Source organism: Syngnathoides biaculeatus, chromosome 13 (assembly GCF_019802595.1).
Source record: "Syngnathoides biaculeatus isolate LvHL_M chromosome 13, ASM1980259v1, whole genome shotgun sequence".
NCBI lineage: Eukaryota > Metazoa > Chordata > Actinopteri > Syngnathiformes > Syngnathidae > Syngnathoides > Syngnathoides biaculeatus.
In genome coordinates, this window is record NC_084652.1 from 17070737 (window position 1) to 17086036 (window position 15300).

Below are 15300 nucleotides of genomic sequence, written 5' to 3' on the forward strand. Positions count from 1 at the left end.
AGCCACGGGCTCCCCAGGATGATATCACTACTTCGGAAATTGAAGACGTGGAAACTAATACGTTCCGTGTGGATGTGTTAGAAACCCATTCCTAAGGTCTGCGTGCGGAGCGTGACCCAACAGAGGAACTTGCCGTTGGCAGCGTAAGCGTTGCGGAACCGCTGCGTCAGAAAGGTCGCTGCGCCCAACGCCTTGACCACACGGGGATTGATCAAGTTAGCGTCAGAACCTGAGTCGATGAACGCTGACACGGTACACGAACTGTGCTCAGGGTGAGTTGGAGAAGCGACCGACTTGACTCCGCCACGTATACCAGACACTCACCGGAGTGGAGATCCTCAAGCCGGGACGCTTCGGTCTGACGGGCAATGAGCGATTAAGTGTCCCAAGCGTCCACAGTAAAAACAGCGCCCCTCCCGTCGACGACGCAGGTGCTTCTCTGCCGGCCCGTCGAGGCCCTCCACCTGCATGGGCTCCACCACGGAAGGAAGAGTAGGCGGCAGGGAAGCAGCCGGAACGGATGCCCCCGTCCCTCCTTCTGCCTGCGCGTCCATTTGTCCCTGGACGACATGTCTTTGGTCGACCTTGAGTGCCAACACGATGAAAGCGTCCAACGAGGAAGGGAGATCCAAGGCGATGAGGAGACCGCGGATCTGTGGGGAGAGCACCTGGAAGAAGGCGTCATGGAGGGCATCCTCGTTCCATCGGGTCTCGGCTGCCCGGATCTGAAACTCGATGGCGTATTCGGAAACGCGACGCCGACCCTGGTGTAGCGTTATAAGCGAAGCCGCTGCTTTGCGTTCCGGTGCCTCGTACTGGAACACCTGTGTCAAGGCACAGATGAAGGCCATCCAGGAACGACACGTCTCCGAGTTGCGGCTCCATTCCGCCGTGGCCCACACTTCCGCCCTTCCCGTCATGTGAGATATGATGAAGATGATCCGGGAGCGGTCCGTAGGGAAGGCGGACGACTGTAGTTCGAAATGGAGGTCACACTGGGCAAGAAAGCGCCTGACGTTCCCCGAGCCGCCTGAGAAACGTTCTGGTCGGGAGAGAGATGTTATACCGGTACGCTGGATCTCCGCAGCGGGCGGAACAGACGGAGCGAGCTAAACTGGGGCAGCAGCCAGAATGGCCGCCGTCGGCGTCATAGCAGCGCTAGGTTGGGAGGCTAGCCATGGCTCCAGCCGGGCACAGATCTCAAGGAGCCTCTGATTCCATCATACCATCAAGAGCGGGAGTAGTGAATGAAGATCCCTCCATTACTTCAAGAGAGTCTTGATTCAAAAGACTATGTAATAATGTGATTTTGTCCATATCTGAGTCAGCACACAACTGGTCCAGGCGAGGATGAGTGAAGTAGTCATTCACGTTATTTGTAAATTCGTCACTGCAATCTGACCATAGGTGAAGCTGCCAAGTTCTCTGAGCCCGAAACAGTTACACCATTCAAGTAAAAAAAATTTCGACACTTTGTGACAATCCAAAAAACTAGGCATCAGGAACTAATCCCAGTTTTTTTCCAGTAATTTTCAGAGGGTGGTCAAGAATGTTCTAATCAGCCATCAAACTGAAAACATACACCACAGCAATACAGACACTATTTTTCCCAAGAGTGATGTAAATAACTTGGTCTAGACCAAAGTAACACACTAATTTCATAAAAAATGTTCAGTGTTATTGATAAGATAAACCCCAAGTCACAAGTAATTGAGTATGATTAATCAATTCAGTATATTCAATATAGTTCATGTCTGTCTGATTAAGAATCGGTTTTCTTTTCCTCCTTTCTGTTGGTTGGGCTGCAACTACTTCACTCATCCGCACTGATTTGATTTTGGACCCTCTGGGTTTACTCCACTGCTGTGGCAGAGACCTGCAGCTTTGCTCACACGGTACATGAAAAAAGTTATGGAATTGAGCCCTTGTACAGTTTTAATCAAACCAATGGATAGGTTTCCAATTACCCATCATACATTGCGACAGATGCCATACTGTGTGTCTTAGAGTTCAGAGAACATAGGTGAATCCTGAAGCGCAAAGTTTTTTCTATCGTTATTTTTTCTGTTTGGTGTAAAAGTCATGATGTCGTTCAAATCAAATGTAAACGTAGTGGACAAAAACATGTTTGATGCTTTTAGCAGAACAAGATACTTAGAGAAATTGAAGAACATCCGGCGGCAAAGATCCACATGAATTTTAAGCAAGCAACTGGAATGTGGAAGGCTACCCTGACGTTAGATATCCGATATCGTTAATTATCTCGTGAATTCTGTGAGCGCATATACCCTTGATGAACTAAAGGCTTACAAGTCTCTACAAGCCTACAATTACTTTGTAAGTGAGTGGGTTCAAGATGTATGGCAACGGTGATCGGTAATCAGTGTGTAATGGCGGCTCGAGTAAGACATTCTCAGAGGTCTACCGAGCCACTACTACCTCCCTGGATCATATCCCAAAAAGATGGCTGCGTTCTCTCCGGCCAATGTACCTGTATGGCCGGTCTTGGACATGTGTTCACCTTCTTTTTGCAGTCGCAGCTTCAGTAAAATTACGGGATAGCAAGACAGTTATAGAAGAGAGGTCTTACTAGTTACCGCCCTCTGCAGTTAAAAATGTAAGTTTATTGTTTTTTTCTTAAAGAATTCTCACTTCTCCCTTTGTGTAGAACACATAATTTATTATTTCCTTGTTGCCTCAAGTATTTAATTGAAAGCGTTACGTGTTACGAAATTATCCGAGCAAACTTTATAGTGTCTCTTTGTTGGATCCGGAAGGAATCCTGCTCGGTTGATCCTCGACAACTATAGATTCCGTCTTTCTGTCGACAGTCGCTTAGTTTTACTTCCCTGGTTGACAACAACCTTTGGAATATCGAAATACTACCTCTTTGTTTGCCCAGATTCAGCGCGGTGAGTACAGCCCCGAACTCCGCGTGTACGCTGTGTGGCCCATATTATCGACGAAAGGCGCTTGCTTGCTTTGACATAGATGCGAACTTGCTTCAGAATTCTCCCTTCTCCCTTTGTGTAGAACACAGAATTTATTCATTCCTTGTTGCCTCAAGTATTTAATTGAAAACGTTACATGTTACAAAATTATCCGAGTAAACTTTGTAGCGTTACTTTGTTGGATCATGAAGAAAACCTGCTCGGTTGATCTTCGACAGCCATAGGTTCCGTCTTTCTGTTGACAGTTGCTTAGTTTTACTTCCCTGGTCGACAACGTTTGTAATATCAAAATACTACCTCTTTGTTTGCCCAGATTCAGCGTGGTTAGTACAGCCCCAAACTACGCATATGTGGCCCATATTATCAGACGAAAGGGGCTTGCTTGCTTTGTTGACATAGACGCTTCCCTTGCTTCAGACACACAAAATGGCAGACAAAGGACTCCTGGGACTGTGGTGACGTCATTGGAGAAACCTTGACATTATGAATATATCCCAGTTGAAAGTAATTCAGGCCTTTCTGTACACTCTGTCGATATTTCTGATACCATGGGAATTCGCTGTCATGAATCGCTCATAACATGCTTCGACCGCAATGCGTCCAGCATTTTGATGGTAGGGCATTGGGGTGCCTGACAACAGTATCTAAGTAGGCGTGGCTTAGGCACCGGGCACAGAGCCACATACAGATCAGCATGGTTGTTTTGGGAGTATCAAGATGGTGGATGGAGACTTCAGTTTTGGTGGCCAATGAACCATCATCCAGTCTTTTTGGTTTTTTTAGATCAGTGGTTCTGTTCGGAGGCAGCACGGTGGGTCAGCTGGTAAAGCGTTGGCCTCACACTTCCGAGGTGCCAGGTTCAATCCCGAACCCGTGCCTGCGTGGTTTTCCTCCGGGCACTCCTGTTTCCTCCCACGTTCCAAAAGCATGCAACATTAATTGGACACTAAATTGCCCCTCGGTGTGATTGTGAGTGCGGCTGTTTGTCTCGATGTGCTCTGCGATTGGCTGGCAACCAGTTCAGGGTGTACCCTGCTTCCTGCCCGTTGACAGCTGGTATAGGCTCCAGCAGTCCCCACGACCCTCGTGAAGATGAGCGGTGAAGAAAATGGATGAATGGATGGATGTGTTTTGTTCAGTCGCCATTTTGGAAGCTTGTGGGACATGGCAAATGTAGCTTAGGGGGCGCAGCTTAAGATCCCCAGTCGGAAAGGTCCAGTATCCGCAGCTGTGGCGCGTTGTCACCCGGGGCGGGAGATATGGCTCCCCTGGTCTTGTTTCCTCCTTCTAAACTCATCCTTTCTCCACCACTGTCCAAACAAAGCTCCGTTAGGTCCATTCCACGCTAACTACAGGACTTCTGACGCCACACCGTGTTATCGAATAACATAGACGTGAGTCCTACTGTGTCTTTCAACGTGGGTGATATTTATTTTGCCTTTCAACCACCAACCTCTCTAACTCACTTCCTTGACGTTCTGTGGCGCCCTGCTGACGTTAACACAATCATACCACAAAAATTACAGGTAACCCTAAAATAGATTGTAACTGTTGCACACGGGATTTTCTTTTCTTTTTACTAACAACAAATATAGGAAAGCTGATCAAAAAGCTATTGCACCTCTTGAATTGATACATAAGGGTTTGTCTGGCCGCATCGAATTCAATATGGTTATAAATATGCCATTGTAGCGCTCCTCTGCGGAAGGAGCAAAGTGAAGAGACATGAATTCACTGTGCGATGCCTTCGTCTTCCCGACACAACGTGTACTGTCAAGAAGGCACTCGCGCGCTCTGTCAAGGGCTGAGACAGCAACAATCGATCATCGAGTACTCAGTCACACCAATCGACATCCGATTCCCTTTCAAAGAGAAACATTCCATACCACTTCTTTGGCAAAACAGAAAATAATAAATATCAAGAAAAAGAAAAGGTACTTTGCAATACTTAAGTTTTACAGAACAAAGTAAAAGAAAAAAAACTTTTAAGACAAAAAAAACACTAATTTCACTACACCATTTCATTCACAGATGATTTTTCAGGGGCATTATCTGTTTATTTACTTAAAAATAAGAATGAATGCTACAATAGCAACAGGAAAAAAATATTGCAGACAGTTCGGCATTTGACAATGTGAAATGCATTAGGTCTGATAACAGTACGGAATATGCAGGCAATACCTTGCAGTCACCATTGAGAGAAAAGGGCACAAGACATGAGACATCAGTCTCGACATTCTCCCCATCAAAATGGAACTGCTGAAAGACAGTGGAGAATGCTTTTTGAGATTGGAAGGTGCTTGCTACTCGAAAAGGGATTACCAAAGGTACTATGGCTTTATCCCATTCAAAATGCAGCTTGTATTTGGAACAGATGTTATAATAACCAAAAACACCACATATTTTCTGATGACAGGAAGAAAGCCAGACTTCTCCAAAATGTGGGTGTTTGAGTCGGAGTGCTATGCATACAAACATGACCAAAGGAAATTAGACACCAGATGTGACAAAGGAAAATTAATCGGGTATTGTAGAAACAGCTCCACTTACCTGGTGTATAATCCATAAACAGGGAAAGTGTCAAAGATGAATATCCAACAGACCTTAAAGACAATGATGTAACTCACACAAATATTGATTATTTCATCAGATCTGTGTGTGGAGTCCCCCAAACTTACTGTGAAGCCTGGTCATTACCTGAGGTGTCCAGATGGGAAAACGCGATGTGGGAAGAACACCACTCACTAAAAGAAAATAAAACACTTGATTTGACTCCTTTACCTGAAGGTCGCAAGGCAGTAGGAGGAAAATGGGGATATGCCATCAAAGATTGCACTAAAGGGGGTAAAATCTAAAGCTTGGAGCTTAAAGCTAGATATGTTGCTCAAGGTTATAGTCACCCCTCCTCGAGTGGTCACCTTGTCGTGGTGGAGGGGTTTGTTTGTCTCAATGATCCTCAGAGCTACGTTGTCTGGGGCTTCATGCCCCTGGTAGGGTCACCCATGGCAAAAAGGTTCTAGGTGAGGGGCCAGACAAAGTACGACTCGAAAACCCCTATGACGAGTGGAAATGTTGGATCTTGGTTTCCCTTGCCCGGACGTGGGTCACCGGGGCCCCCCTCTGGAGCCAGGCATGGAGGTGGGGGTTGAAGGCAAGCGCCTGGTGGTCGGGCCTGCACCCATGGGGCTTGGCCGGGAACAGCCCGAAAATGTAACATGGGTCCTCCTTCCCCTGGGCTCACCACTTGTGAGAGGGGCCATAGGGGTCGGGTGCGATGTGAGCTGGGCGGTGGCCAAAGGCGAGGACTTTGGCGATCTGATCCCCTGCTACAAAAACTAGATCGAGGGACATAGAATGTCAACTCTTTGGCAGGGAAGGAGCCCGACTTGGTGCATGAGGTCAAGAAGTTCCGACTAGATATAGTTGGACTCACCTCTATGCACCGCTTGGGCTCTGGTACCACTCCTCTTGAGAGGGGTTGGGCTCTGTTCCACTCTGGAGTTGCCTACGGTGAGAGACGCCGAGCAGGTGTGGGTATACTAATTGCCCCCCAGCTTGGGGCCTGTACGTTGGGGTTTGCCCCGGTGGATGAGAGGGTAGCCTCCCTTCGCCTTCAGGTCGGGGGACGTGCCTATGCACCAAACAGGAGTTCAGAGTACCCACCCTTTTTGGAGTCCTTAGAGGGAGTGCTAGAGAGCGCTCCCTCTGGGACACGTTGGTGGATACCAACAGTGAGGGATGCTGTCAAGCTGAAGAAGGAGTCCTATTGGGCATTTTTAGCCTGCGGGACTCCCGAAGCAGCTGATACGTAAGCGGAATACAGCTTCGGTGGTCACTGAGGCAAAAACCCAGGTGTGGGAGGGGGTTCAGTGAGGCCTTGAAGAATGACTTCAAGACGGCTTCAAGGAAATTCTGGTCCATCATCCAGGGTCTAAGGAGGGGTAAGCGGTGCACCGTTAACACTGTGTATAGTGGGGAGGGGGCACTGCTGACCTCAACTTGGGATGTTGTGAGTCGGTGGGGAGAATACTTCGAAGATCTCCTCATTTCCACCAACACACCTTCCCATGAGGAAGCTGAGTCTGGGTTCTCTGAGGGAGGATCTTCTATCTCTGGGATTGAGATCAATGAGGTGGTTAAAAAGCTCCTTGATGGCAGGACCCCGGGGGTGGATGAGATTCACCCCGAGTTCCTAAAGGCTCTGGATGTTGTGGGGCTGTCCTGGTTGACACGCCTCTGCAACATTGCGCGTGGACATTGGGGACAGTGCCTCTGGATTGGCAGACTGGGGTGGTGGTCCCCCTTTTTAAGATGGGGGACCGAAAGTTCTGTTCGAACTACAGGGGGATCACACTCCTCAGCCTCCCTGGTAAGGTCTATTCAGGGGTGCTGGAGAGGAGGGTCCGTCAGGAAATCGAATCTCAGATCCAGGAGGAGCAATGTGGTTTTCGTCCTGACTGTGGAACAGTGGACCAGCTCTACACCCTTGGCAGTATCCACGAGGGTGCATGGAAGTTTCCCCAACCAGTCCAGATTTGTTTTGTGGACTTGGAGAAGGCATTCGATCGTGTCCCTCGGAGAGTCTTCTGGGGGGGTTCTTCGGGAGTATGGGGTACCGAACCCTCTGATACGGGCTGTTGGGTCCCTGTACGACTGCTGTTAAAGTTTGGTCCGCATTTCCGGCAATATGTCAAACCTGTTTCCAGTGAGAGTTGGACTCCGCCAAGGCTGCCCTTTGTCACCAATTTTGTTCACAACTTTTATGGACAGAAATTCTAGGCACAGCCTAGGCGTAGAGGGTGTCCGGTTTTGTGGCCTCAGCATTGCATCTCTGCTCTTTGCAGATGATGTGGTTCTGTTGGCTTCATCAAGCTGTGATCTCCAATGCTCACTGGAGCAGTTCGCAGCCGAGTGTGAAGTGGCTGGGATGAAAATCAGCACCTCCAAATCAGAGACTGTGGTCCTCAATCCGAAAAGGGTGGGGTACCCTCTCTGGGTCAGGGATGAGATCCTGCCCCAAGTGGAGGAGTTCAAGTATGTTGGGGTCTTGTTCACGAGGGAGGGAAGAATGGAGCGGGAGATCGACAGATGGATCGCTGCAGCGTCTGCAGTGATGCGGACTTTGTATCGGTACGTTGTGCTGAAGAGGGAGCTAAGTCAAAAGCGAAGCTCTCAATTTACCAGTCGATATATGTTTCTGCCCTCACCTATGGGCATGAGCTGTGGGTCGTGACTGAAAGAACAAGATCCCGGATACAAGCGGTCAAAATGGGTTTCCGCCACAGAGTGTCCGGGCTCTCCCTCCGAGACAGGGTGAGAAGCTTGGTCAACCGGGAGGGGCTCAGTATTGAGCCGCTGCTCTTCTGCCTCCCGGACGCCTCCCCGGTGAGGTGTTCTGAGCATGTCCCATCTGAAAGAGACCCTGGGGACGGTCCAATACACGCTGGAAAGACTATGTCTCTTGGATGGCCTGGGAACGCCTCGGGATCCCTCCTGAAGTGCTGGAAGAAGTGGCCGGGGAAAGGGAAGTCTGGGTATCCCTACTGAAGCTACTTCCCCCGCGACACAACCCGGAGAAGTGATACAAGATGGATGGATGGATGGATGGAGGTTATAGTCAAACAGAAGGTATTGATAATCACAAAACATTTGCCCTGACAGCAAATATTACATCAGTACGAGCATTGATGCAGATAGTTGTACAAAATGAGCTCATCGTCCACCAAATGGATGTTAAACCAACATATTTACATGCAGCGATAGAGGAAGAGATTTTCTTAGAGAAATCAGAAGGTTTTGAAATGACATCCGAGACAGGAGAGGCTGGTCTACAAATGAAAAAGACACCTTTATGGTTTGAAACAATCCGGTAGACATTGATATAAGCTTCTACATGATCACTTGTTAAAAGATAACTTTGTAAGTAAATCTATCTGACCACTGTGTGTATAGACAACAGTTTGAAGATGATGTGATCTTGCTCATCATTTGGGTAGATAATCTCATAATTGCAGCAAGCAACAATTACATCTTAAATAAATTTAAAGACACCAGATTCAATATGAAGGATTTGGGAGAAATATCACACTTCTTGGGAATTGAGTTTAAATGAGATGGTGAACAAATCAAAATGAGTCAGAAAAAGTACATCTTAAAAATGTTTGAAAGGTTTGGAATGTCAAATTGTAAATCATACGACACTTCATGTGAACCAGAACCAGAAACTGATGAAAGATACAAATGAAGCTGTGAATACCAAAGAGTATCGGGAAATTGTTGGGAGTTTGATTTATGTCATGACCCGTAATAGGCCAGACATCAGCTGGATAGTAATCAAACTGTCACAAACTCTTGCTTTGGCCTGTACTACTCAAGAAAGCATTTACAGTATTTTACTCAGTTGATAAATGGCCTGGATAACAAAAGTACAGTTGTACTACGATTCATGGAGACAACCAGGGCGCTATAGCACTGTGCAAAAACCCAGTGAACAGACAGAGGTCTAAACACATTGATGTGAAATATCACTTTATAATAGACATGCCCAATGCAGGGAAAAAAAATGTTTCTTCTTCATCAGAAGAAATGGCTGCAGATATGTTGACAAAGTGTGTTGCAAAACCAAAAATACTGAAGTTCAAAGCATGGTTCTTTGGAAACTGAGCATATGGTTTTGACACCAATTAGCTGTAAGGGCAAGTTTCTGTTTGTTGTGTTGTATTATGGGACGTATTGTGATTTAAAAAAAAAAAACTGATATAACTGTTTGCTGATGAGTCTATACCAGGGGTCGGCAAACTTTTTGGCTCGGGGGCCACAACGACTTTTAACATTTGACAGACGCGCCGGGTCAGGGCAAGATACGGTATGTAAAACTGTATTTTTTTAACAGTACATATCAAAAGACTGATGTTACTCTGTTCGCTGATGTGTCTATTCCATAAATAAATATATAAAAAGAAAAAGACGGAGTCAACTATTTTTCCTCTAATTATGGAAAAGCCTGGAAGCAAAGTTGCAACAGGCGCGGCCGGGATTTAAACCCAGGTCCTCAGAACTGTGAGGCCAATGCGCTACAGCTGCCCCACCGTGAGTAAAGTGACTTTTCAAAAATTGGAACAGCAGGGGGCAGTCTTTTACCAGTAAGCTATTTGTGAACCGCCAGAAAAAGGAAAAGAAGAACAAGACTAGGTTTGGTTTGTTTTACGAACGGTTTCTCTCTTTTTTTTTTTTTTTTGTGTAACGTCACGCGGTCTCTTCAATAATTCTTCTTGAATTAGTACGAACTTACGTAAGTCTCGACCGAGTCCGGCAATCACTGCTTTAGTGTCCTCAAAAATAATTCCTTCTGTCTTGGTGTCTCGGTGTACGTCGAAGGCTTTTAGGACTCGCTAGCCCGTTTTAGCTTAGCTTGCTAGCCGCAAACAAAGAGACACTTTTGTGCAGTCAGGTCTTCACAAAGTATCGCTCAACACAGATCTAGTGTGAACGCGTCGGGATTCCCGTGCGAAAATGTGTGCAAGACCAACAGTAAGGTACGTGAAGGAGTTGAGTGGAATAAAAGAGGAGAAGGAACCTCAACCGCTGGACGCTGTTTGCAACCAGCCTCGTGATGCGTTGCACGTTGCAGGTTTGTACTATTCTTACTCTCGCTTTTTTCTTTTTTTTTTTTAAAAATCCTTAATCATGTTCCTGTGTTAATATTTCACTGAATGTATGGTGGTGATAGCCAGAGGTTTGGAATAGGGATCGCCGAGGTTTTTTTTTTTTTTTTTTTTTTAATGGTTTAAATGTATTTTAGGTACCAAATCATTCCGCGGACTGTGTGTAATGAGAAAATTACACTTTTTTTTTAATTACCTATTAATATTTTTGGTCTACATGCTCAAAAGAACAAGAAAACCACATGCGAAAGTTTTGTTTTTTTAAAAACGTGAAAATTTGGTCCAAACTTGTTTGATGCAAAAAATGAGTATTCTGTCAGTTTGTGTTTTAACTTTTTATTCAGGTCATACCCTAATACATCAGATGACAAATTATTCCATCCTTTTACGAAATATTATTCAAAACCCAACGAGAAGTGGATGATGTGTAATTTCCCTTAGGTTCGCCTATGAAAATTAAGCAAAAAGTAGACTCCCTTAAGATCTGAACTTTCCTGTGACTACAAAGATTGACACCAAAGGTGTCTTAAACATAGGGAAAGTCCACAACTTCATGGGAAAGTTCACAACTTCCTTTATTCCTTAATTTCAAGGGAAGTCCAAAGCTAACTGTTAGGACTAGATCAAAGTCACCATTTGTCCAAATGTCAATACTGTTACTACTTTGATACTGCAAAAGAACTAAATACAGTGAGATAACTGGCATTGCAGCATCTACTGTGGTACAAAAATGTGTATTTAAAATTGATTTAGCATGTAGGCATAGAACTTCATTGAATGAATTTGTTCATTGAATAATTAATGGGATTTACATTAACCTAGATTTTACTAAACATAATTTTAGGAAAAAAGCCTCAATTAATAAAGTATTCTGTGCAATGTATAAAAAATATGCACAATCAAATGCACAAAACGCAATGACAATTACTTGGGTGAGTGCACGATGTTGGGAAAAAAGAAAACGGATTAAAAAAAAACTAAGCATGGAACTTTAGTTGCCACAGTAACAACTTCTTGATCACTTGTAGTGGATCTCTCGCAGTACTTGCACCTTAAACACTCACAACATACTGACCCAACAGCATATAACCTATATGAAACCAACCTGTTAATGAGAAGCATACATAAACATCCCTAATTGACCCCTCCGTACAGGGCACTTAACCACGCCTCCTGAAGTGACGTCACGTCACGTGCGCTAACGTCAGACAAACAATTAGCAAAAATGGCAGCTCAGCAAGAAAAGAATAGAGCGAAACTGTCCGATTTACTGGCTGATTTCTCACTCGCATTCTTAGCTAACAGTGAAATATCGTTGAAAAGCAGACAGCAGCGCTTCAAGTATTTCAGCGAGGGGTATTTCAATGGTATTTACATGCATATTGACGGAGAAACCATTGATATTAGCGCAAGATCTTTCCAGAGTCAGAGGAAGACCGAGAAGCCACATATATTATAACCCAAAGACGAATTCGTCATTGACGGTTTCCTATTTTCGTGTTACCGATCACACTTGTGTGCAGAATCTGTATGTGTATCTGTATAGCCGTTTGTGAACCGCCATATGAAGGAAAAGAAGGCGAGGCTTGATTTACGAGTTGTTTCTCTCGTTTTCTTTGTGTAACGTCACGCGCTCCCCTCAATAATTATTCTTGAATTAGTGCCGAACCTACGTAAGTCCCGACCGAGTACGACTATCACTATTTTAGTGTCCTCAAACATCCTTCCTATAGTCTTGGTGTCTCGGTGCACGTCGAAGGCTTTTAGGACGGCGAGTCCGGTTTAGCTTAGCTAATTAGCCACGAACAAAGGGACACGTTTGTGCAGTCAGATCATCGCAAAATATCGCTCAACACAGATCAAGTGTGTCAATCATTCACACTTAGCTATGTTATGCAAGCGAAGAACTGCTAATTCATTTATATGAGACATGTATTGAAAATCAAATATAGGGCTTACCTTCGTGCAAACGTATCTGTTCCGGTTGATGGATTCAGTTGATCATGCGGTCTTCCACAAAGTTTGATCCATCGAAGACATTTTTCGTACTCGGTCTTCTGTTCCAGTTGATTTTAGATGGATTCAGTTGATGATGCGGTCTTCCACAAAGTTTGATCCATCGAAGAGATTTTTCGTACTGGTTCTTCTGTTTTGGAAAGGGTACGAATTGAACTCCACCAAGTAGCCTTTCAGGATACCTGTCGTCACTATTATAAAGTCTGTGACTACACCTCTTAACCATATCTATTGTTAAAGAACCCAAATACGCGATAAAACGCTAACAAAAGCTATAGTGGACCATGCAACGTTGTCTGAGGGAAGGGGCGTGGTTTATGGAGATGTCTGGCCTCTGATTGGTCAGCGACGCGGATGACGCAATTTCTACGGAGGGGTCAATTATTGCCCAACGGTATCGCATTTTAATCAAGTCCAGTGACAGGTTAATAGAGATCACTCTATCACAATTAATGCAGAAATCAATATAATGTACGTGTTTTTTGGGCCATGTGCATAAATTTTAAGTAGAATGAACCAGTAAAAAGCTTGGATGCAGTTTATAACATTTCCTTTTTATCGCTCTTCTTTGTTCAGGATCACCTCGAGCAGCCATGTTCCTTTTCGCCACCGGTGGCACTGCGTGCAGGGTATTATTTATTAACCTCATATGATCCCAAAGTGTAACAGATTACTAAGATAATTAGTTACAGTGAAGAAAATAAGTATTTGAGCACCGTGCTATATTGCAATTTCTCCCACTGAGAAATCATGGAGTCTGAAATTTTCATCGTAGGTGCATGTCCACTGTGAGAGAATCTACAAAGAATGATTGTATGATTTTTTTTTTTTCAACTATTTGTGTGATACAGCTGAAAATAAGTATTTGAACACCGGAGAAAACCAATGTTAATATTTGGTACAGTAGCCTTAGTTTGCAATTACAGGGGTCAAACGTTTCCTGTAGTTGTCCAACAGGTTTGCACACACTCCAGGAGGGATTTTGGGCAACTCCTCCACACAGATCTTCTGTAGATCGGACAGGTTTCTGGGATGTCGCTGAGAAACACGCAGTTTCAGCTCCCTCCTGAATGAAGCCCCATGCAAGATATCACCTCGTGGGGTCTCAATGATCCTTAGAAAGGTGAGGAATCAGCCCAGGACTACATAACAGGACTTAGTCAATGACCTGAAAAGAGCTGGGACCATTTCCAAGGTGACTGTTGGGAATACACGTCATGGTTTGGAATCATGCATGGCACGAAAGGTTCCCCTGGTTAAACCAGCACATGTCAAGCCCCGTCTTAAGATTGCCAATGACCATTTGGATGTTACAAAGGAGTCATGGGAGAAAGTTTTGTGGTCAGATGAGACCAAAATGGAACTTTTTGGTCATAATTCCACTAACCGTGTTTGGAGGAAGACGAATGATGAGTTCCATCCCAAGAACACCATCCCTATTGTGAAGCATGTGGGTGGAAGCATCATGCTTTGGGGTGTTTTTCTGCACATGGGACAGGACGACTGCCCTGTCTTAAGGAGAGGATGACCGCGGCCATGTATTGTGAGATTTTGGGGAAGAACCTCTTTTCCTCAGTCAGAGCATTGAAGATGGGTCGTGCCTGGGTCTTTCAACATCACAGTGACCCGAAGCACAGAGCCAGGAAAACCATAGAGTGGCTCCGTAAGAAGCATATCAAGGTTCTGGCGTGGTATAGCCAGTCTCCAGACCTAAACCCAATACAAAAAAATCTTTGGAGGGAGCTGAAACTCTGTGTTTCTCAGCGACAGCCCAGAAACCTGTCTGATCTAGAGGAGATCTGTGTGGAGGAGTGGGCCGAAGTCCGTCCTGCAGTGTGTGCAAACCTGGTGGACAACTACAGGAAATTTTTTACCTCTGTAATTGGAAACAAAGGCTACTGTACCAAATATTAACATTGGTTTTCTCAGGTGTTCAAAAACTTATTTGCTGCTGTATCACACAAATAAATCGTTAAAAAATCATACATTGTGCTTTGTGGATTTTTCTTTTTAGATTACCTTTCTAACAGTGGACCTGCACCTACGAATAAAATTTCAGACCACTCCATGATTTCTAAGTGGGAGAACTCGCAATATAGCAGCGTGTTCAAATGTTTATTTTCTTCACTGTATTAAATTTAATTTGGGTTAGGTTAGATAAACGATGGAAAATGGCCAGATGTCAGCTCTTAAATTAAATTATTTCCTTTGTCATCATATATTTCCAACAAATGTATCTTTAGTTGTACCAGAGCTGAAAGAAAAATAAGATATATATATATATATATATATATATATATACATAATTTACTTTTACATATTAAGATTTCGTATGCAGTATTCCTGTATGAGTGTATTTATCTCTGATTGTAAACAATACATTTCAACTAACTCAGTGGTCGTCACTTGCTACTGCTGTTGTTTTTCCCTTGTCTACAGACCCACAAGTCCCCAATGGCTGACCTTTTAGCTCCACTTGGATGTTGAATGGTTCTCTTTTTTTCAGTTTTTTTTTCTTTGTTTCTTTTTTTTTTTTTTAAACAAACTCCCCAATTTCTGGAGGGGTCCCTGACAAAAAAAACTAAACTAAGGCCTGTCCATGGGTTTGAGGGCTCCAAAGTTGGTTTCCGGTCAGCACTTATCCTTACACGTTTGTCTCATGCCAGTTT

The 15300-nt window shown here is 44.6% G+C and overlaps 1 protein-coding gene across 1 annotated transcript in view; it reads left to right on the top strand.

Annotated features, from left to right (window-relative positions):
* Positions 1-15300, top strand: part of LOC133511037 (uncharacterized) — a 30519-nt gene that overhangs the window by 12991 nt on the left and 2228 nt on the right. Inside the window, 4 exon segments of the mRNA XM_061839623.1 lie at positions 97-215; positions 432-740; positions 835-920; positions 10439-10581. Coding sequence (XP_061695607.1) covers positions 97-215; positions 432-740; positions 835-920; positions 10439-10581 — 657 coding nt within the window.